Below are 25,108 nucleotides of genomic sequence, written 5' to 3'. Positions count from 1 at the left end.
TAAGGACGGTGGGAGAAACTCTTTGTAGCGCCAGAAGTTAATACAGACTTGTTTTCTCGGAAGAAAAACGGAAGCCATTGGCGACACTCCAGGAGTAAAGACGGTCAAGAGAACGCTGAAGACAGCGCTCCAGGAAACATGTACGCTGCGCGCTGCAATAAATGGCAAAATCATCCACAAAAAGGGAGCCTGATACATCATCTGGGAGGCAATCCATTATTGAATTGATCGCTATTGTGAAGAGAGCGACGCTCAAAACTGAGCCCAGTGGCACCCCATTCTCCTGGCGAAAGGTTTCCGACAGGACAGAACCCACACGTACCCTGAACTGTCGATCCATTAAAAAGGAACGAATAGAAAGAGGGAGGCGACCGCGAAAGCCCATGTATGCATGGTGCGGAGAATGCCCGCCCTCCAACAGGTGTCATAAGCCTTCTTCAAATCAAAGAGCACAGCCGCGGTCGGGTGCTTCCGCAAGAAGTTTTTCATAATGAAGGTCGACAAGGTAACCAGATGGTCAACATCAGAGCGGCACCTACGAAATCCACATTGTACATTGGTAGATAGGCATCGAGATTCGAGCAGCCAAACCAAACGAGAGTAAACCATTCGCTCCATCACCTCACAGACACTGCTGGTAAGCGAGATGGGTCGATAACTGGAAGGTAAGTGCTTGTCCTTTCCGGCTTAGGAATCGGTACAATAGACTCACGCCAGCATGCGGGAACATGTCCCTCAATCCAGATGCGATTGTAAGTACGAAGAAGGAAACCTTTACCCGCAGGAGAAAGGTTCTTCAGCATCTGAATATGAATAGAATCAGGCCCCGGAGCGGAGGACCGTGACCGGGCAAGTGCATTTTCGAGTTCCCGCACGGTGAATGGGGCATTGTAGTTTTCACAATTCAAGGAGTGGAAATTAGGTGGCCGAGCCTCCTCTGCCTATTTTCGGGGGAGGAAGGCAGGGGGGTAATGAGTGGCGCTTGAAACCTATGCGAGAAAGCAGCTGAAGGCATTGGAGACATCCTCAGGGGCCACAAAGACATCATTCGCGACCGTCAAGCCAGAAACTGGTGAGTGGACCTTAGTGCCAGATAGCCGGTGCAGGCTACCCCAGACAACAGAAGAAGGAGTAAAACTGTTGAATGTGCTTGTGAAAGCAGCCCAGCTGGCTTTCTTGCTTTCTTTAAAAATATGACGACACTGCGAATGTAATCGTTTATAATTGATACAATTTGCCACTGTAGGGTGGCGTTTAAAGGTGCGTAAAGCACGTCGACGAGCACGTAAGGCGTCTCTACATGCTGCGGTCCACCAGGGGACCGGTACGCGGCGTGGAGAAGAAGTAGTGTGAGGGATGGAATATTCAGCAGCAGTGAGAATGACTTCCGTGAGGTAGCTTGTGAAGGTTTGATCCTGAAAGGTTGCCCTGGAAGAGAAGAGCCCCCAGTCTGCTTTGGAGATGTTCCAACTAGTTGAGCATGGAGAGGGGGTATGATGCAGGAGATGGATAACACATGGGAAGTGGTCGCTCGAATATGTATCAGAAAGCGCATACCACTCAAACCGACGTGCAAGTGGGGTCATACATACAGAGAGGTCTAAATGGGAATGGGTGTGAGAGGTGTCTGAAAGGAAAGTAGGGGCGCCAGTATTGAGGCAGACAAGATTGAGCTGGTTGAAAACGTCTGCTAACAGGGAGCCCCTCGGATAGGATGCTGGAGAGCCCCAAAGAGGATGATGAGCATTGAAGACTCCAGTTAACAAAAATGGTGCAGGGAGCTGAGCAATAATTTGCATCATGTCTGCCCTGGTAACGGCAGACGACGATGGAGTGTAAATGGTACAAATGGAAAATGTAAAAGTGGGGGGAGTAATGCGGACGGCAACTGCCTGCAGGCCGATAAGCAATGTGATGGGATCATAGTAGATATCATCCCGGACCAGCAACATAACCCCTCCATAAGCCGGAATACCTGCCACAGGGGGTAGGTCAAAACGCTCAGAGGTGTAGTGTGCCAAGGCAATGTGATCGCATGGGCGTAGCTTCGTTTCCTGGAGGGCTACGACGAGCGGACGGTGCAAGCGGAGCAGAAATTTCAAGTCCTCTCGGTTGGAGTGAATGCTGCGAATATTCCAGTGAATAACTGCCATCGTGAGAGGAAGAAGATGCAAGAAGGGGTCATCTCGAAGGCCGCTGAGGGCCTGGCTTCGAGCGAGCACTGCCGCCGCTAGCAGGAGGCGGACAGTCATCGTCCATTTGTTCTATAGGTTCATCGGCCATCTTGTGAAGATGGCCGGGAGGGGGAACGGCCAGTCGAAACGGATGAAGGCCTGGGGCGGCAACCGCTGGGGGGGGCGCAGGAGGAGAAATGCGCCGTGGCGGGGAAGGAGAACTGTGCTTCCTATGAGTCTTCTTGGAAGGTCGTTTTGTGGAAGGATTGGTCGATGGCTGAGGGTTCAAGGTACGTAGAAGGTCTGCACGAGACAGTTGTTTCTTGAAGGCCCGTGCTTCTGACTTCTGGGTCTTCGTCCTGGCAGAAGCTGATAAAGGTGCTTGTGTCGGGGGGGCGACGAGAGGAAGAGGAGACACCGACCGGGCGATCTTAGTACTGGCCGAACGGACGACCGTAGTGCGGAAGGTCAGATCGCATGTCTGCGTCGCCACCTCCCTGGTAGTCCGAGGAGAGGCGAGGACAGTACTGTACTACCCCGCTGGGAGCAACGTGGGCTTCCTGCTAGCGATTAGCTTGCGAGCAGCCGAGGTGGAGACTTTCTCTTTGACTAGAATTTCTTGGATACAGCGTTCTTCCTTGTAGAGGGGACAGTCGCGGGAGGACGCTGCATGGTCACCGCAACAGTTCACACAACGAGACGGAGGAGGACAGTCACCCTCATGGGCATCCCTGCCACAAGTCACACATGTAGCCACATTGGAACAAGAATGGCGAGTATGATTAAAACGCTGACACTGGTAGCAGCGCGTAGGTGTCGGAACATAGGGGCGAACAGAAATAACCTCGTAGCCCGCCTTGATGCGCGACGGTAGCTGAACACTATCAAAGGTCAAGAAAAGTTTCCGGGTCGGTACGAGGTCATTGTTGACCTTTTTCATGACCCTGTGGACAGGGGTCACGCCCTGCTCAGCGAGGAAAGACAATCTCCTCGTCAGTCAATCCGTCGAGTGATCTAGTATAGACCACACCACGAGACGAATTCAAAGTGCGGTGAGCCTCCACCCGGACAGGGAACGTGTACAGGAGTGTGGCCCGAAGCAGTTTTTGTGCCTGAAAGGCGCTCTCAGTTTCTAGTAACAAGGTACCATTACGCAACCTGGTACAAGACTTGACAGATCCCGCTATGGCATCTACGCCCTTCTGGATAACGAAAGGGATGACAGAGGAAAAATCCTTTCCGTCCTCAGATCGAGAAACTATGAGGAACTGTGGGGCAGGCGGTAGTACTTTTGTCACTGGTGGCTGGTCAAGTTTCCGTTTGTGGGCAGAAGTCGAGAGAGAAGAAGAAGAGAAATCCATTGCGGAAGAATCCCCCATGATTGCCAGCTTCTCCGATGGCGCGCTCCTTCCTTGTGGGGACCCTCTCAGAGGGCACTCCCGCCTTAGGTGATTGTTCACACCTCCCGAGAAACGGACGGAGGGACCAATCGGCATGGTCGGAAGGTGTCAGCTCAGGCAATCACCCCTCCCTGGGCCTGGCCTTTACCAGGGGGTATGTGCGTGCCTTACTTGTCTACCCAGGGTGGGGAATTACGCTTACCCCGTCACCGGCTACGCATGCGAACGAGTGGGTCGGCCTTCAGGCACGCACAGGGAGGAAGGAAGAAGAGGAAAAAGAAAGGAGAGAGGGAAAGAAAGAACAGACTGTCTCAAACGCCAAAGCGGAGACCAGAGAAGGAGAAGAAGGCAAGGAGAATAGTAAATAAGACAGTGAGATGGAGAAGAACAAAGAAAGGAACCAACCAAAGGAAGGAAGAAACCAGAAGAAGTGAAAAACCAAAATGAATGCAAATATAGGTCGTGAAACTGTCCGTCTCCGGACGCAGGCGCTAACTACCCCCTTGAGGGGGAGGGACTCCTTTTAGTCGCCTCTTACGACAGGCAGGAATACCTCGGGCCTATTCTAACCCCCGGACCCGCAGGGGGTGTGTGTGGAGTTGTCAGTGCTAATACACAAGCAACTTTGTGTGAAATAACTGCAAAAATCAATACGGGACATACAGTGAATATATTCATTACGACAGTGCAGCGAAATTTGGTGTTAATGTGCTACAGCAGCATACAACCGACACGAGTGTCCTTGCTAACAGCACAACACCACCTGCAGTACCCCTCCATTGGACACTGGACGACTGGAAAACTGTGGCCTGATCAGATGAGTCCCAATTTCAATCAGTACGAGCTTACGGTAGGTATCTAATACGGTGCAGACCCCACGAAGCTACGGACCCAAGTTGTCAAGAAGGCACTGTGTAAGCTGGTGATGGATCCGTAATGGTGTGGGCTGTGTTTACGTGGAATGGACCAGGTCCTCTGGTCCAAGTTAAGTGATCATTGATCATATACTAGAAATGGCTACGTTCAGCTACTTGGGGATCACTTACAGCTTTTCATGGACTTCACATTCCCAAAGAAACGATGGAATTTTTATAGACAACAATGCGCCATGTCACTGAGTCACAATTGATCGAGGTGGTTTGAACATTCTGGACAATTTGAGTGAATGGTTTGGTCATGCAGACTGCCTGACGTGAATCACATCAAATGTTTGTGGGACATAATTGAGTGGTCAGTTTGTGCACAAAATCCTGCACCAGCAAACTTTTGTAATTGTGACACAGCGGAGAGAGCACGGCTCAGCATTTCTGGAAGGGACTTCCACGACTTGTCGAGTCCGTGCCACATCGAGCTGCTGCACTGCACTAAGCAAAAGGAAGTCCAACACGATATTATGGAGTATCCCGTGACTCTTGTCACCTCAGTGTATAAAAGTGGAAGGTTTGTGTAAACATTGTAACAGAATAATGTCACTGACAAAAAACTGTTTATACCAAAACGTTATGCATTTCTGCTTCATATGTGCATCATGTGATTAATAATTATACACAAAGCGGGGGTACTCTCAAGGAATACTGACAAAACATTATGAAGTGTTGGAACCTCTAATATCACTTTACCACCAGCCACTCATACTGAAAATGTGTCAGTATCTTATGAGTATTATATGCTTTCAGACATAGATGCGAATAAAACCAGCAACTACTTAAAAAATCTGCAAACAAACACAATCACACAGCTACTTGAAAAGATAAATAAGAAATACACATTAATAATATACCATTGGTGCACCTTCCCCAGGCACAGTGTGATTAACTGATCACTCTCAGATAATGTCTGTGATGATGTAGCAGCATAAACACAAAATTCTACTGTGGTCAGTGTCAAACACATTCTGAGGTGAAACTTCTTGGCAGATTAAAACAGTAAGCCAGACCGACACCTTTGCCTTTCACAGGCAATTGCTATACCAACTGAGCTACCCAAGTGTGACTCACGGCCCGTCCTAACAGCTTTACTTCTGCCAGTACCTCATCTAGTACCTTCAAATATCCGTTCTTACAGAGTGCTGGTCTTACAAGTTTCACAAAAGAGCTTCTGTGAAGTCTGGAAGGTAGAAGATGAGGTTGTGGTGGAAATAAAGCCGTGAGGTGGATGAAGGGTCTGCTTGCGTAGTTCAGCCAGTAGAGCAATTGCTGCAAAAGGCAAACGTCCAGAATATGCATTTTGGTCCAGCACGCAGTATTAATCTGCCAGGTAGTTTCACATCACTGCATACTCTGCAGTGGAGTGAAAATTTCATTCCAACAGAGCTATTAGTGTTTCCACGAGTTTAAGAACCCCTAAAACTACTAATTTATTATAAATTATGCCCATTATTTTTCCTTTTGTACTTTTTGTTGTATTTTTAATATCAATTTATTTCCTTTTTAATGATTATGATTATCAGCTTCTAGCACAAGCTGAGATATTATGAAGCCTGCAGACTTCCTTGAATGTCAGTGAGTAAAATTATTACCTGAAAAATACATACAAAATAAAATAAATGAGGGGAGAAAAGTGATATGAAATTAAAAGGAAGCAAACTAAATCAAAAGTGCCCTTCCACAACTGACCAACCATTCACAATAAGAGGCTGACTTTAGTCGACCCCTACCTATGTCTTAAAAACGAGGCACGTACTGAACCTAGATTTAAAAATTTCAGGCATCTCACATTTCAGCAATGCAACATTTTGTTATTTTTCCTTTTACATTTTAAAGAACAAAGAGGAAATGTTTTACTTACCTGTTTCAGTTTCACTGCTTGGCATTGCTTCCATCTCTGACAGAATTGTCTGAAAAAGTATTAAAGGACCTATTTTTATGTCTATAAAGTAATGAAAAGTCCTTGGTGGAATAGAAATAATGGAAGGGGTGAAGGTAACAACACCCTGCTCAGACAAATCCTCCTCCTACAGATTCAAAGGAGGTATCAACACGCTCAGCCTCACTTACGTGCCTACCGATAATCTGACATCTCAGCTACATAACGAGTTGTTACCTTTACTCCTCCTATTATTTATAGTCTTCTGTTTCACAATTTTGGAGACAAGATATCTAGTAGTACTAAAATTCAAGTTAATGTTTCACAAGGATCACACTGCTACAAGATATATTTAAATTTCTGCAAGTCTGACTACAGCACAGCAGTCTATACTTGAAGCTGATGTTATACTGTTCAACCTATGGACTTCTAATATTTTTCCCCATCAACCCCAAATTTACCACTTCAATCTACAGAAATCAGCATTTTTGTCTGATGCACTTTTCTCTAAATTAGATAATTTTTTGATAAGAATTCTTTATAAAACTTATCTTACTATTTATCAAAGTGACTAGGAGAGAAGACAACAATTTTATACGTTTTTGTTGGTGTAGTACACCCGAAAACATCTAGATACGAGTAATGGCGCTCTATGTTTCTGACACTCATACCATGTGTCACTCTTCTTTCTTGCTTGCTTTGCACATTACACAGTGTCTGGCATGATTTCTTGATAGGATTGGGACGGGGTAGATAAACCTAACAAAATACGCCCAATGAGGGAAATATCAGACTGGAGCCGTCCACGCCTAGGGTAGTCTGGTAAAGTGACCTGATCTATTACATCCTCAGCCAGCTGAATTATAAACTGACTGAAACAAGATTTTTTTCCTTCTTACTTCATTTAGTATGACATATTAATTGAAAATACCAATGTCCATTAAGTAAAAGAATTTTTTCTTATATCCTTTGGCATATCTTCCCAGGAGAAGAAAAGATGACAACTGTGGTCCTGTATGTTAAATGCGTTCATTGAACTTTTGTAATGTGCAATTCCTTGGGACTTCTGGACTGGGACTATCAGTTTTTCCTGTTGTGGTCATACTGACATCTGTACGGATAGCAAACTTGTGTGAAAATGATACAAGTGTGGATATAACTGTCCCTACTGCATCTGTGTCCCTTTCAGTGAGGGGAAATATACTGTATGGCCACCAACCAAATAAGGCTGCATGAGGTCCTTAACAGGAGTTTCACTGATCAGTGTTTGTTTATGGTTCGGATCAGGTTTTTTTAGTATAAATATCAAATTCTGAACAGTGGTTCACAAATTTTGAAGAACTTTCTAAAAATGCCCCTATTTGGGGATAGGATTGGATATAGCAGTCTACCTCTAAATTTCACGAGGCTTTTATCGACTGCAGCATCATCATCTTGGAAATAAACACTTTGGAAATTTTGTTTCATATGGACAGTGCTACAGGTTACAGCTTGTCAGACAGTTTGAAGAATCAGCATTTTCATTATTTAAAAAAATGCAATATGTAAGGATCTACATAGCATGACGTCAGAAAAGAAAGAAGTACAAATTGAATTGTTTAAGGGCAATTATGACTGAAGTGTTGGCCTCTTCACCTGAGCCATAACAACACATAAAGCAAAATATACTCGAATTTCATCTGATATAGTAGGAAACCTAGCATTGTTTGATCTCTAAGTAACACATTTTGTAACCATCTGTTGCATATCTGTTTGGCTCTACTGCTACTTCCGCCTAGAAAGACATGTGGCCCATTTTTCTGTTCATACGTAAGGGGGATAGTTATTGAGGGTGTTGTCTCTTAACTGGAAGATTACTGCCACTAAAAGCAGAAAATGAAATTTTCTACGGTTTATACTGATTTCCATTTCCATTTTTCTACCTTCTGTTTTTTGGCAACACAAGCACTATGTTGCTGCAACACATGCTATCTGCTTCATTTGCCTCTCTGTCATCACTAATATTGCAACCTCTGACAATAAAGATCTGTGTATAGTCCTGTAACATGAACGTAGATGAACTGTGAACTACAGTAACCTTACTGTCCTTTGAAATAGTCACCTCTCATAGCTGTGCACCGCTGAGCTCTGCAATACATGTCCTAGGAACTTTGTGCAAAGTCTTCCTTTGGGATTGTGTTCAAAAGCCATGTACTGTTCTGTGTGTCAGTAATATCACCAAATCCCTTTCCTTTCAAAGCAAGTTTCAGTCAAGGGCATAAGGAGGAGTCTGGAGGATTGAGATCCGGCAACTATGGTGGATGTTCAAGTTGCTCCACCTCCTTTTCTTCCAGGAACTGTTTGACAATATTGGATGTGTGTGGGCAAGCATTGTTGTGAACAAAAAACAGGAACCTTGTTGTGCATACTGCAGTCGTACTCTGCATAAACATTGCATGAAAAGGATCAAAATTTCAATGTACTGTGCAGTGTTCAACGTCGTTCCCTCAGGTAGAAATTCCTTGTGGATAATGCCTAGACTATTGAAAAAGTTGATGAGCATCGTTTTGATGTGTGATGTTTTGGCTCTGACCTTTTTCAGACAAGGTGATGTCAGAACGCCATTTCAGGCTTTGCTGTTTCATTTCAGGGTCGTACCGGAGACACCAGGTTTCATCCTCAGTGACAATACAGTTCAAGAAATTGCGTGTCACATCCACCGTTTCGACAAAATCCTGTAAAGCCTCTAAACGTGCCTGCTTCTGATCGCCAGACAACAGCACATTTTCCTCTTCCCTAACTCCTGAGTAAGGATTTGTTGCACGGATTCAAGGTTCACCTGCAGTTCCTCCGCTATCATGGGCACAGTTAATCAATGGTCGTTTGTGATTAATGTCCTCACTTTCCCAATGCTTTCGTCACTGACAGAAGTCACCGGTTGTCCACTGTGGGGATTGTCAGAAATACTTTCCCAACCTCCTCAAAAAAGGGTGAACCGCTCGTACACACACTTCATGGGCAGTGCTTGATCCCCATAAATGCATACCAGCAATGGATGTGTTTCTTTTGGTGTCTTGCCAAGCTTAAAACAAAACTTTAAATTCATCCTTTGCTCGTTCAGTGTCCTGTTCTCAGTTCAGAACCAACGCACTTCATCCAACAGGTCTAACACACAACACACGCTATGCTCAACCGAACCTCAGTGGGAGCAGGTTATCAACACCGGCTGCTACACAGGTGCAGTGTTATGAGTCACCAGTGTTGCCCAATCAACTGTTCTGACTTCAATCACTGAACCTTATTGTCAGAGGTTATATTTCCCTCACGGTCTTCATTATTTGAACTATGAGAAATATCGCTTTCAGAAACATCACTGTCACTTTTATTTAATGGACTTTCCTCTTCTGAGAAAAACGTTTTAAGGTATGGCACTGATCGCTGCTACAAAGCTTGTGAAATAACCCTAAAAATGATTGCTCGTATCTCACAATATATCTAAAGAAATAGAGCATGACATACACCACCAAATAAATCAATTTATCAGCTTTCTGACAGTATGTAACACGCCATGCAATCTATTGACAGAAAACAACAAACATTAAGAAGAAGCTATAGCTGCTTGGCCCATCTCACACACAGCAACGAAATAATGGACTCTGAACCTATGGCCAGCTCTGAGCCAGATGTATAACCAACTGTCGCACATGATGCAAATCCCTGCCAGTGGCCTTAGGCGCAGAAAATGAAGCAGCAGTACACAGCCAGCATGCAGTACCTCAGGACGCAGCAGAGCTCCACCTTCATCCTCAGGAGCCTCCCCTTCATTGGCCGCAGCCCCAGCTGGGTGTCCACCACCACACAATGGAGACGGAGAGAGGGGAGGCGGTGGTGGCTCGGCGGCTTTCTCACCCACTGCTTCTTCTGCACTCACTGTGAATTCTCCTTGCTGAAATCACGATGTTAGTGGGGAATGAAAAATTCGAGTTTGTTTCGCATGCAAGTACAGGTGCAAATTCTGCCTCAAAATGCGAATAAATAATATTAGCTAATAAATGCTATTTTGTAACAAAGTGTGTCCAAATGAATTATTTTATCAGAGTTTGAAATGGCTTTATTTTCTGCATACAAATATCAAAAATGTAACCAATTTGCTGTCGCCAGTACCACACATCACCTGGTGAAGTTCAGTTTGTAAATGACACGTGTAAGATTAAGCACGAAAAATAAAAAGTAGGCGGACGTAACGGCGTATCAGTGCACTCGGAGTTCCGATGCCCGCTGACTGTGGGTGATCAGACGGTTAGTACTAGACGTGTGCGGGTAATGCGACATAAGCCTCAGTTATGGGGGCCAGAATCTTAGAACAAAGAAACAAACACACCTGTCTGCCAGCTAAAGTTCAAAACTCAATATCATGCTAACACTTTAACGTCATGGTTTAGGTGGCCTGTGTTTTCACCACAGGTTGCTTCAAATACCAGTACAAGTCGAGCCTTGACTATCTCGTTTAGGACAATGTCAACCTCAACAAGCTGTTGTGTAGTAGCTATTACCAAACGTTGTGTTTCACTTTCTTATTTTGAAACGAGCTGAGACACTAAGCCCAGTCCACCATGTAGCCCAATTACTATGCTCAACATGAGAATGGATCGGCAACTATGACCATGTGTCAATCTGCTTTTACCTAAATACATAACACTTGTGTAGAATTTCTTGATTCAAAAACTTTACCAACAGCCGTATGTTTTGGTTTATTTTATTTTATATCTCAAATGTCACCAGTTTTGGCAAATCAATATTGCAATCTTCAGGCCACATACGCTATTGCGTATTAACAATCTTATCAAATGGTGCTATAAAACTGGAATCGTAGATCCGATCACTGACTGAGTCAGTGTCAACCATTCACAGGAATCTGTTGCATAACAATCACATTTATGATTCCAGTTTTGTGGCACCATTCGATAAGATTGTTAATACGCTAATAGCGCTTGGGGCCTGAAGATGGCAATATTGAGTTGCTGAAACTAGTAACATTTGAGGTATAAAATAAAATACACCAAAAAATATGGCTGTTGGTAAAGGTTTTTGACTCGAGAAATATGTATCAGCCGATGTAACATAATGGACCGACAAAGACCTGTGTAGAATGGCTGAGAAAGAGAGAGAGAGAGAGAGAGAGAGAGAGAGAGAGAGAGAGATTTCCCTGCACTGTCTCTCCCCCTCTGGCAGTCTTAATTGTAGTATGTTTACACTTGCAGCCAAGTGCCAGTTACAGCCAGTTAGTGTCCATACAACAGTGTCCGGAAAACAAAACCTGTGAACATATATCAATTGTGCTGAGAGTCTTCACCTAACGTGAGATTTTCAGTTCTACACAAACACTAAGTACCTCTACATGTTGCATTGTCAAGTACAGGTCACACAACTTTGTAGCCTAACTACACAAAAGATTGAAATTGGTATTCTGCAGATTGTATAATCAACAAATTTAGTGGGAAAAGAAAAATAATGTCTAGAGACGCCTTGAATCAGAGAATTATTTTGTTCACCAGTGGGAAAATGATGCTGTTTCTTGACAGAAACAATAATTTGTTGAAAGCTTAAACAGACTTAAAATAAGAAACCAAGTAAAGACAATTTCAGAAGAAATGTTCTAGCTTTCTGCAAAAGCAAGCATTCCAATCAAAAAGCTCCCAATTGCCACTTTTTTTTAACAGTTGATTTACCAAACACTAATACTTTGTCTTCCAGCAAGTGGCATGACACCCTTTCCAATTTGTAAGTCTAATCATCTAATATGAAGCTGCCAATATAAAACTTACAAAAGTATCAGTTTTGATGGGGTTCTTACCAAACTGAAACAGCTGAATTTCTCAAACAGATCAATATAGCTGCCTCAAAATCTGTGGGTCAGAGATGCCACGATCAAGAAATGTGCTGCCTGGAGCCCCTCAAAGTTCCATTCTCAACCCACTGCTTTTCCTGGCATTTATCATGGACGCTTCACTCTTGTAACTACTACATTTATGCTGATGATACCCAGTTGTAGGTGTGTGCCAGCCCTCAGAACACTGTTGTTGCCCTAACAGCTGGGATGATCTTTTCTCTGTATCACGGTGGGCATGAAACCTAAGTCCTAAACTAGACCCTAACACGTCACAGGTCACTATCATCTCTCATTGAAAGTCAACCAGCCGACATTTTCGCAAAACAGTCCCTCTGATACTCCTCAATGATATCCAATTATCATTTCAAGAAACACTGAACAACCTTGGCATAACTTCACCTGCTGCAACTTGCAATTTAAAAGTTTAGAACAAAACAAAAACTAGTTCTGTGCTTTATCCTGCCAAACCTTTACTACTGTGATGTACAATAAAGCACAAATAATGAAAGCTACAGACAACTCATTGTTTGACTAGAGAGACGGCACTATTTTCACACTCTTTGCTCCACTTGTTTATCAGTCACTGGTGCTCTCAATCCCTCTCCTCACACAAGAAATACCTACATCACTCTGCAATTGCAAAACCAGATCAGACAAGTAGGCGTATCAGATGCACCTCTCTGCAACTAGATGACTGTGAAACAAACTACCCTGTGACCTCGGTCTTACCCGAAACTACTCTGTATTCGAGATGAGGTTAAAGCTTAATCTTCTACCACTGGTGTAGTTTCCCTCACTATGTCTTGCCCATTCCATTTTATTAATGTTTTCTTCTTTCCATCTCCACTGCTAATCTTACCCTAATGCTCCTTGCTCTTCCTCTGATCCACTATTTTCTTCTGGTCTGTTATGGTATGTTTCTGTTAGACGTGATTACACGTGTTTGCCAAGAACATAAGGAAATTGTTTAATGTTAACAATACTGAAAGTTCTTAAATTCTATGTATTAATTACTATACTTATTGAAATCATCCTAATTATATACTGCTCATGAATCACACAAATAGCAATGTTTACTTGCTTAGGAACTCTGGATAGATGCAAAGAGGGGCCTGAAGGTTCTAATCTCAGGAGGGAGAAGAAATAAAAACATTGATGTTTAAACAACAGGAATTCCATGTATAAATATCAACAACGTAGTAGAAGACAGACTGCTACTTACCATAAAGAAAACATGTTAAGTTGCAGAAAGGCACAATTGAAAGACATTTATACAAGGTTTTCAGTCACAGCCTTCATCGGCAAAACACAGAGGGACCGACACACACCATTCATACATACAAGCAAGCACACCTCATGCACACACATGACCGCAACTCCAGCAGCTCAGGCCAGAATGCAATATCACTTGTAATGACAGCAGCACTCTGAAGGGGGCAGGGAAGAGGAAGGGACTGCAATGTAAGGGTGGAGTGGTGGGGGAGGGGGGGGGGGTGTACAGGAAGCTGTAGGAAGTCGCGTGCAGGGAGTAGAATGCCAACAGGCACAGTGTCAAGAGATTGTGTGGCTGGGAGGTGGGGAGCGGCAGGGGGAGGGGGGGGGGGGGGGGGATGAGACGAGCGGGAAAAGATGGGTGGGTGCATTGGCAGAGGGGAGCAAACCAAGAGGCTGGAAGATGTGAATGGAGAAGAGATAATAGGACAGAGGGGACAGAAGCTGTTGGATGGAGTGTGTGGGGACTGTGTGTTGCCATAGGCTGAGGCCAGGATAATTACGGGAGTGCAGAATGTGCTGGAAGAACAATTCCCATCTGCACAGTTCAGAAAAGCTGGTGGTGGAAGGGAACATCCAGATGGCTTGGGTAGTGAAGCTGCCATTGAAATCAAGCATGTTATGCTCAGCTGCATGTTGTGCAACATGGTGTCCATTTTGCTCTCAACCACAGTTTGGCGGTGGCCGTCAATCTGGGTGGACAACTGATTGGCAGTCATACCAATATAAAAAGCTGTCCAATGGTTGCAGCACAGCTGATGAATGATATGGTTGCTTTCACAAGTGGCCCAGCCCCTGATGGGGCAGGATAAACCTGTGGCAGGACTGGAATAGGATGTACTGCATAGGTGGATTGGGCAGGTCTTGCACCTCATTCTTCCACAGGGATATGATCCTTGTGGTAAAGGGTTGGGATTGGGAGAGACATAAAGGTTGACTGAGATGTTATGGATGTTGGGAAGGCGAGGCATCACCACATTAGGAGGGGTGGGAAGGATCTCTGATAGAATGTCCTCATTTCAAAGCATGAGAATAGGTAATCAAGGACATGGCAAAGGATGTGGTTCAGTTGTACCAGTCCAGAGTGGTACTGAGTGACGAAGGGGGCACTCCTTTGTGCCCTGTACTCTGGGAGGGTGGGAGCGTTGCAGCTGCGACAGGAAATGGCATGGGAGATCTATTGTGGACTACCTCTGGGAGGATAGTGCCTATCTGTGAAGGTCATGGTGAGACCCTCAGCAAACTGAACAAGGGAGTTCTTTTCAGTGCAGATACAACGTTGCCAAGTGCCAGGCTGTACAGGAAGGATTTTTTGGTTGATTTTGGGGAGGGGACCAAACAGTGAGGTCATAGCTCCCATCAAATCAGGGAAAGATGGGGAAGGAAACTAGCCATGCCCTTTCAGAGGAACCATCCCAGCACTTGCCTGAAGTGATTTATGGAAATCACGGAAAACCTAAATCAGGATGGCCGGACGTGGGTTTGAACTGTCGACCCACCCGAATGAGAATCTAGTGTGCTCAGCACTGCACCACCTCACTCAGTGGATTTTTGTTTTTGTGTGAAAGGGATGACAACTATCAAAATGCAGGTACTGTCAGTGGTTGATGGGTTTAATATGGACACAGGTGCAGATGGAGCCATCAGAGGTGGTGGTCAACCTCTACGAAGGTGGCACACTACGTGCATGATGACCAGGTGAAGTGGATGGCAGGAAAAGTGTTGAGGTTTTGAAGAAATGAAGACAGGTGTGTGTGTGTGTGTGTGTGTGTGTGTGTGTGTGTGTGTGTGTTTTGCTGATGTAGGCTGTGGCCAGAAGCTTTGTGTAGGTGTCTTAATTGTCCCTGTCTGCAACTTAACATGTATTCTTTATTGTAAGTAGCAATCTACCTTTTCCTACACTGTTGTTAAACATTGTGGATCACCAGACTGCAAAAGACTTGGAAGAGCAGTGAGCACAATGCACAGTGACTTGAAGAGAGATAAGACAAATATCAACAACAGTAAAACATCTAATTGAAATAAACCATGTGATGCTGAGGGTAATGGATTAGGAAATGAAATATGGAAATAGTAAATGAGTTTTGTTATTTGGACATTCCAATAACTGAAACGATCACAAGTAAAGAGGATACAAATGAAGACTGGTAATAGTAAGAAAATATTTTCTGAAAAACAGAAATTTTTCTAACAAGGTTAAGTAAGCATGAGGAAGTCTTTTTGAAGATATTTATCTGCAGGGTAACCATGTGTGGAATGGAAATGTGGACAATAAGCAGTTCAGGAAAAGAAGAGCCTAATAGTTTTTGAAATGTGGTGATACAAAAAATGCTGAAGGTTAGGAAGTTAGATGAAATAATTAATGAGGTGATAATGAATCAAGTCAGGGAGAAAATAAATTTTTGGTATAACTTGAGTACAAGAACAGACTGATAGAACACATACGAAGGCACCTAGGAATCTTTAATTTGTCAATGGAAGAAATGTGGATGTGGTCAACAACGACAACCTGCTGATGCTCCTGCTGATGCTCCTGCTGCTGCTGCTGCGGCTGCTGCTGCTGCTGCTGCTGCTGCTGCTGCTGCTACTACTATTGTATTGTCCCAAACATGTGACTGTGTAACGTACTTCAGCAGGTGTGAGAACAGGGGGCAGTTCCTGGCAGGGTCCCACTTCAGCCTCTGGCCCATCTGATGGAGCTGCACCGGTATCTTCCGACTGTGATCCACCGGCGGCCTCACCGGCCACAGCTACCGTGTCAGCTTCTGTAGGGGCAGGCAGCACGACACCTGCCCAGCCTGATGGCCCTGCTCGGGCAACGTCCAGACCCACTCTGTCGCCCTCCTCTAGGACTGACGGGACGGCGGAACTCCCCTCTGTGGGCTTCATCTTTACACCTGAAACATAGTGGCATTCCTAGTAGGCTGAACTGATGCACAGTGGCCCATCCAACTACAAACAAATTCACATTTCTTCAGCAGCAATTTTTCAACAAACTCTAGAAGGTGGGGTCGAGGTAAGCAGAAAGTGGATTGACATCTACTTTATTGATAATGTGGTCCTAATCACAGATAGTATACAGTGTGAACCATAACACCACCAACAAACTTGCAGAGGTTGTTCAGGGATACCTTCAGAGTATTTTAGTATAAGGGACCCATGGTGCCCAGTAGCTGATTACAGAGTAATAAAGCAACTAGGATTATTCAGTTTACTACCACAATCCACCTTATTTCTGTGAAAATACCTTCCAACAGTGAAAAAAACCGTAACACATAATAACTGAATTGTACACCACGCAACACAGAGTAATGTAACAACCCCCAGACCAATTCCGAAGTACTGTGACGCAACTGCCGTCAGAGCAGAGAGTTCAGCACAGGGTCACCGTGCCACTCGAACACTGCATTCCGTGAACCCGAATTTGAGGTGCATATCTTTGTAAGAAAACCCTTCCAAGGTGTCATGTATTACAACTAACTACACCAGAATATAAAACACTAGACAGAACCGAGCAGTACTGCATGCAAAGTTGAGGGCAGTGAAGTAAGGAGGGCATTACTGTTGTCAACAGCAGGTACCACAAGTGAATAAAAACGAGGCACTGAGTACATTCTGCCAATATTTACAATGTTGAGCACTATTTTCAGTGCAATACAGATACAAAGGTAATTGGGACAAGCTCAGACGGTAGAGCACTTGCCCGCGAAAGGCAAAGGTCCCGAGTTCAAGTCTCAGTCCAGTACACAGTTTTAATCTGCCAGGAAGTTTCATATCAGCGCACACTCTGCTGCAGAGTGAAATCTCATTTTGGAAACATCCTCCAGGCTGTGGCTAAGCCGTGTCTCCGCAATTATCCTTTCTTACAGGAGTGCTAGTCCTGCAAGTTTCGAAGGAGAGCTTTTGTAAAGTTTGAAAGGTAGGAGACGAGGTACTGTCTGAAGTAAGGCTGTGAGGACAGGGCGTGAGACGTTTTTAGGTAGCTCAGGTGGTAGAGCACTTCCCCGCGAAAGGCAAAGATCCCAAGTTCGAGTCTCAGTCCAGCACACAGTTTTAATCTGCCAGGAAGTTTCATATCAGTGCACGCTCCGCAGCAGAGTGAAAATCTCATTCTGGTCAAGCTTTGATTATTTAAACATTTTAAAATGTAAAATAATGTAGAATGAGCTGGGCCAATCAGATGGACGACTTCAGGAAAGGGAACTGCACTATTCAGTTGAGCGAGTACATTCGGCGAGCGAGAAGCGCGGCCAGGGACGAGCAGAGGGACATGGCTGGTGCAGACGCAAAATCGAACAGTTTGGCTGAAGATACTGAAGGATACAGTTCGGACTGAGATGCAAAAGAGGACAGTCGCTCTTTAGGCAGCTAAGAAGTGTCACGACTTAAAAAATTTCGCATTGTGTGGTATCGTGGGACTTTGTATCTGAGTGGTGTAAATATTAAGGTGGACTTATGTTTCGCAACGAGACTGTTAATGATCAAACTGTGTCTAACGGATATGCGCTCACGTGTAATAGTAATTCTAAATATGACCACTTTCGCTATTAGTTTTCTTTCTGAATAAACATTATTCTACCAAAATCGGAACTGTGTGGCTTATATCATTTATGGGTTGTTAATTTAGTTACCATTATTATTATTATTATTATTATTATTATTATTATTATTATTACTGTTATATGTTACATTAAATTCGTTTCTTCCAATTTCGCAAACTTGCCATCAGTCAGACAATTTAACCACAGGGTCACAAGTGTCTTAATTTAGGGGTGTAATGTGACACATGCAGTTCAACCCCTAGACGAGTTTGAGCGAAGACATTTCAATGAAGTCGAGCCGCATGTGACCCTGAACGCCTTTGGGATATTAGCTTGCAAGGGAAAATAGAAAGGGAGAAGGAATATTTATAGGATCTATACAAGGGAGATGAAGTTAAGATAATAAAAAGGGAAGAGGATGTAGATGAAGATGAGCCAGAAGATACAATACTGCGAGCAGAATTTGATAGAGCACTGAAAGACCTAAGTTGAAACAAAGCACCTGGGGTAGATGACATTCTGTGAGAACTAGCGATAGCCTTGTGAGAGCCAGCTATGACAAAATTATTCCACCCGATGTTCAAGATGTATGAGACAGATAAAATACCCTCAAAGTTCAAGAAAAATGTAATTATTACAATTCCAAAGAAAGCAACTGCTGGCAGGTATGAATATTACTGAACTACAGGTTTAATAAGTCACAGTTGCAAAATACTAACACAAATTATTTACAGAAGAAACCTACATTTATGGCATTTGTAGACTTAGAGGAATGCTTTTGACTAAGCTGAGTGAAATGATCTCTTTGAAATTCTGGAGGTAGCAGTGGTAAAATACAGGGAGTGAAAGGTATTCACAACTTTTACAGAAACCAGACGAAAGTTATAAGAGTCGGCGGCATGAAAGGGAAGCACGAATAGAGAAGGTAGTGAGACTGGATTCTAGCCTGTTCCCGAAATTTTTCAATTTGTACATTGAGCAAGCAGTAAACAAAAGTAAAGAAAAATTCAGAATAAGAATTAAATTTCAGGGAGAAGAAATAAACACTTTCAGGTTTATCAATGGCATTGTAATTCTGTTAGAGGCAGCAAAGGACTTTGGAGAGCAGCTGAATGGAATGGACAGTGTCTTGAAAGGAGGATATCAGATGAACGTCAACAGAAGCAAAACAAGAATTATGGAATGTGGTTGAATTAACATCAGGTGATGCTGAGGGGATTATACTGGGAAACAAGGCATTAAAAGTAAAAGTAGTAGATGAGTTTTGCTATTTGTGCAACAAAATAACTGATGGTAAAGAAGAGAGAAAAAGCAGACTGGCAACGGCAAGAAAAGTGTTTCTGAAGAAGGGAATATGTTAAAAACTGAAGATAGTTTACCATGCATGGAAGTAAGAAAGACAAGAAGAGCATAGAGGCTTTTGAAATGTGCTGCTACAGAAGAATGCTGAAGATCAAATAAGTAGATTGCATAACTAATAAGAAGTTACTGGACAGAACTGGGGAGACAAGAATTTTGTGGCACAAAACTGTCTTTGGATTGAAGACAAAGATGATGATGACAACCCATCTACATCGGTCCTGTGCTGCTTTCACTGGTCAGTCAACTGTAATTAATTACTTACTAATCTCCACAAACACACAAAATAGCTAAATGAATGCTGACACACAGTATAAATTACCATAATGTCAGATGACACAATTGAACATTTGAAACAGCTTGCACACTCCCCCCCCCCCCCCCCCCCCTCTCACCACAGTGCCAAATAATGCACAGATGTTACTTACTGGTTGCTGCTGCAGGCTCCTCCAGTTTCGGAGTCACCCTATCCCCAACCTGAAAACAAGACAAACCAATGAATCAGTCACCCTCAGCCATAATTTTTTCTTAAAACAATTTTTTTCAAAAATGCTATCAACGTGCATACATAACACTACAATTTGATCATAAATGAAATGAGGCTGACTGGGCCTTTATAGGGAATCTGTGCCACCAATTCTAAATAAACAGCACAATAATGGTAACAAATAGTCTTTTGTCAAATACCGTAGAGACGACAGGAGCCAAAAGCTATAACTGTGTGAATCTTTTTGTTGTGCCTATCGCGAATCAGCATCTCCGCTATATGGTGAGTAGCAACTTTCCTTCTCTGGTATTGTTACATTCCATTCTGGATTTTCCATTGTTTGATTTTCATCTTTAGAAATGAATGTTTTCATTGCCCAAAAACATGCTATAAGATAGTAAGTGGTGCTTAACCACAAACATATAGCAGGTGCATTTCTGAAAGAAATTTATGCTATTTGACTGTAAATTACTATTAATTTACTTCACATATCATGATTTCAGCTTTACAGTCATTCTCAAGTGCAAGTTGAAATGTCACAAAATATCTGACATGCCTAAATGATATGTCATCTTCAAGGTAACATAATATCTGTTCTTATAAACCTGTCTTATCACAGAACATGAGTAAGTATCAAAGATACATAATAAGAATGGCATTATGTACAGGAATTAAACATTAACACATTATAATGTGTATTTGACAGCCAATACATTGGTGGGACCTGCATTCATCAAGTCCATACATGATGTCTGTCAAACATGCATTACATTAAAAACAAAGATTCCAAGACTTACCAAGCAGGAAAGCGCCGGCAGACAGGCACATGAACAAAACACACAAACACACACACAGAATTACGAGCTTTCGCAACTGGCAGTTGCTTCGTCAGGAAAGAGGGAACAATTTGTTAATGTTTAGCTGAGCACAATGTTATCCTTATTACGTATCTTTGAAATTAATTTTTGAAAATATATATAATGTAATTCAAAAGAAAGAAACTTCCACATGGGAAAAATATATTAAAAACAAAGATTCCAAGACTTACCAAGCGGGAAAGTGTCGGTAGACAGGCAAAATAAAAGAACACACAAACACACACACAAAATTCCTAATCCTCTCCTTTTAGTTTTCTATATCCTTTCTTTTCCAAATGTGTGTATTTTTCCCTACCCCCACCTCTTCCACATATAAAAGAATTTAGCTTTCTGTTCTTATTAACTTGTGCGCCATGTTTTGACAGTAATCTCTGTATTGCATATTGCAGTATCTTCCACCCATTAAGCTCTCAGCATACCAAATCTCGTTCAGTGCAGCCTTCAACAACCAGTCATTCCTTTGTGTCCTATCCATCAAGTCCCCCTGAGATGGGGTTCTTTTCCAAAGTCTCCCTATTCCTAAACCTTATTAGTCCTTTTCCTTCACTTCTCTTCCTTTCCCTTCAACCCTTCTGCCTGAAGAAGGGAGCCACTGGCTCCGAAAGTGTGCCTAATTATAACCTTTTTTTACGTTTGTGTTCTGCTACCACTTCGTTAGTAGATTTTTTTTTTACCTATCCAATTAAATAATTTTGCCCAAAATAATTGTTTTCATTGTTGTATTAGCACATGTCACCATTATCCCTTTACATACAACCCTCATCATCAGTCTTGTTCAAACTGTCATCTGTTCCCAGAATGAGCTTTTCACTCTGCAGCGGAGTGTGCGCTGATATGAAACTTCCTGGCAGATTAAAACTGTGTGCCCGACCGAGACTCGAACCTGGGACCTTTGCCTTTCGCGGGCATGTGCTCTACAATCTGAGCTACCGAAGCAGCTTTACCAGGCGTGAGTCGTGTTTCAGTAGCTCAGATGGTAGAGCACTTGCCCACGAAAGGCAAAGTTCCCGTGTTCAAGTCTCGGTCGGGCACACAGTTTTAATCTGCCAGGAAGCTTGTCATCTGTTTTCTACTTTACATGCTAATGTGTTTGTTTGTTTATCTGTATCACCAAGATTAATCAATACTTTGTCTCAACATCTTTTCTAGTACTGAATTCCGTGCACACAGGCAGGGCCATTTTTATCTGCATATAACAATTCCATTGCTATTTACAAATTTGTATATAATAATTTGCAGCTCAATACACTGCAGGGCCTTCTCCTGATCGTCTTTCACCAATTTATTTCCAAATTTGACAGCTATTTTTTTCCCATCCTCCAGTTACCTTGTTTATAAGTAATTCCTTCATGCTTTTTGTGCGTTCGTTTTTCACCAGACCACTCTGATCAACTTTTACTGCTGTCTCCTACGTCTCTTTAATTACTATGCTATGTAGTTTACATTTTCTCCTGTGACTCTCTGTTTACTCTGTTTTTAAAATTTTATCTGTTTTCATGGCTCTCACAATATCCCCCCCACCCTGCATCATATAGATCATCCCATCATTACCTCTTTCTGATTTTTCTGAATTTTTTTCCTTGCTTTTCTTCCATTTTTCTATCTTTTTCCAAGATCTGCTTCTCTATTTTGACACTCCTACCATTTCCAACACTCCAGAACATTCTTTCTTGCCATGTTGCATCCCATTACATATCAGTTCTTTTTGAAAACACGCTCTTGCACTATCAAAATTAATGTCCTACAGCCTATTTATTGAAATCTACTTATCCTTGGGAGTTACTCCCAAAGGGTTAACACTGAAGGTTCCTGTTTCTGGATGTAATCCTACTCTACACCAGGCTCTTTTACAGTTTCAAATGCAGTAATCTCTTGCACTTATCCGACTAATCTGTGACCTATAGCCCTCATCTGCAAATTTCCACTCCACAAGACTTCACTCTTCCTACAAAATCCTGCAGTTACCTGTACTTCATGTTTCCTTGGATGGTATCACCCACCAAGCCAACTTCATACTGCATCAACATACCAGACTTCACCTCAAAAAGCTATCCCACCTTCTCCTACACTACTTCAACAGTGGTATTTCCCTTCCAGTCACTCTGCAGCTACCTAAACAGCCATACCATCAACCAACACTCCTCTCCTACAACCCGAGCTTGGCCAACCTCCTTAACATCCTACAGCCGTCACCACCGCCTCATAGACTAAGAACAACCCATAATCACAAGAACTAGACACAACAATACAGTGTCATAAACCTCTCATCTAAAGCACTCTCCCCTCCTGAATTATCTGTATTATCTAAGAGTCTCACTTTCAGCCCTAAATCTTAATTTGATCATGCTGCTTTGATGAAGGACCTACTATCCTTCAATTAAAATGACCGGGAAGTCTCCCCCAACCTGCAGTTGTGGGAGACTTTCCTGAAATCTACCCCTTTCCCTAGACCTCTCCAGTCCTTTTTCTTCACCCCTCTTCCTTCCTCCTTCAGCCCTTCTGCCTGACACTAAAAATGACACTAAGCGTTGCAGACAGGTACAACGAAAATACTGCTACATATTAGGCTTTAAGCCAAAGCATCCATCAGAAAAGAGAAAACACACACACACACACACACACACACACACACACACACACACACACAGAGAGAGAGAGAGAGAGAGAGAGAGAGAGAGAGAGAGAGAGAGAGAGAGAGAGAGAGAGACCACTGTCACTGGCTGCTTAGGACTTCCCCAAAAGCTTTATGTGTAACAGTCTTCTTCTTGTTCCTATCTGCAACACAATGTGTCATCTGTACAATGAGTACTAATCTATCCTTTCCATATCACTGAAATTCCAACCTGTACTTCCCATTGTTTAATTCTTATAAACATTTTTGGAAGGTGTCTCAACAGCCGTTTAGTAATGTATGAAACACATACTTGTACCATCAGCTGTTTTTATTTTAAACCCAAATATCTACCGGTTTCAGTCTTTGACCACCTTTATGTATGAGGGTTAAAATGGTTCAAGCCACCATATTGCATTAGTCATTACTTAAAATGAGTGAATTTTGTACGCTTAAATTGTGTACATTTAGTATTCATAATTTGCTTTTAAAGTCCTGTGTCATATATTTACATTCATAGCATGCACTGTGGATTTTAAATAATGACTAAAACAATATAGTGGCTTAAACCATTTTAACCCTCATCTGTGAAAATGGTCCAAGACCGAAACCTGTAGATATCTGGGTTTAAAATAAAAAGCAGCTGAGGGTTCAAATATGCATTTGATACATTTAATTCTTACCTTTATTAAACATTTCTTTACGAGAAACTTTGCAACCTTATCAAAGTGATAAAAGGACTCATTTTAGGCGATATGGTGAAGAAAGAAAAACCCACTTTTATAGCAGTTGTAGATATTCTACGAGCTTCTGACAATGTGCAAAACCAGTTTTGAAATTCTGAAGTAGTAGTAGGAGTAGTTGAAGACTGCTTTGACGCAGGTGGTCTCCATATTGCTCTATCTTATGCAAGCCTGCATTCATATGTGACTTCTGTGCTATAAATCAAACAATTGAAGATCCAGGATGGAATGTAACAACACTAGAGAAGGAAAGTTGCTACTCACCATAGAGCAGAGTCGCAGAGTCGCGTTAGACACAACAGAAAGATTCACACAATTATGACTTTCGGCCATTAAGGCCTTTGTCAGCAATGGAAAAAAAACACACACACACACACAAACACACACACACACACACACACACACACACACACACACACAACTTGCAAACATGTCTGCAGTCTCAGATAACTGAAACCAGTTTCAGTTATCAGTCTCCTCTGTTGCCGAACTGATGATTCCTTGATGCCTCTGAATGTGTCTTATGAGCCTATCCTTTATTCAGTCAAGTTATGCCACACGTTTTGAGAAAGCTTTGGGCAATGTTGACTGGATTACGGTCTCTGAAATTTTGAAGGTAGCAAGTATGAGACACAAAATGAAAGCTGATTGACAATTTATACAGTGACCAGACATCAGTTTTAAGAGCGAGGGGCATGAATGGAAGCAGTGGTTGAGAAGGGAGCAAGACAGGATTGTACTCTACCCCTGGCGTTATTCAATATGCAACACGAGCAAGCAATAAAGGAAACAAGGGTGAATTCAAGAAGGGAATTAATGTTTAGGAAGAAGAAATTAAAACTCTGAGAATTGCCTAACGACACTGCAGATCAGTCACGAGTGGCAAAGGACTTTGAAGAGCAGTTGAACAAAAGGGATAGTACTTGAAAAGAAATCACAAGACGTACATCAACAGTAGTATAACAAGGG

General features: G+C 42.8%; 1 protein-coding gene across 7 annotated transcripts in view; it reads right to left on the bottom strand.

Annotated features, from left to right (window-relative positions):
- LOC126291847 (uncharacterized) overlaps positions 1 to 25,108 on the bottom strand; it is a 109,308-nt gene that overhangs the window by 30,931 nt on the left and 53,269 nt on the right. For all 7 annotated transcript variants that reach the window (XM_049985572.1, XM_049985569.1, XM_049985567.1 and 4 more), the window contains exons 9-12: positions 19,849 to 19,897; positions 16,149 to 16,417; positions 10,134 to 10,304; positions 6,362 to 6,410 (exon numbers count right to left, since the gene is read on the bottom strand). In XM_049985572.1, the coding sequence (XP_049841529.1) occupies positions 6,362 to 6,410; positions 10,134 to 10,304; positions 16,149 to 16,417; positions 19,849 to 19,897 (538 nt within the window). The remainder of the gene's footprint in view (positions 1 to 6,361; positions 6,411 to 10,133; positions 10,305 to 16,148; positions 16,418 to 19,848; positions 19,898 to 25,108) is intronic.

Source organism: Schistocerca gregaria, chromosome 9, assembly GCF_023897955.1.
Source record: "Schistocerca gregaria isolate iqSchGreg1 chromosome 9, iqSchGreg1.2, whole genome shotgun sequence".
Taxonomy (NCBI): Eukaryota; Metazoa; Arthropoda; class Insecta; order Orthoptera; family Acrididae; genus Schistocerca; species Schistocerca gregaria.
The sequence above is the reverse complement of the archived record's forward strand: the minus strand, read 5'-3'. Positions and strand labels throughout refer to the sequence as shown.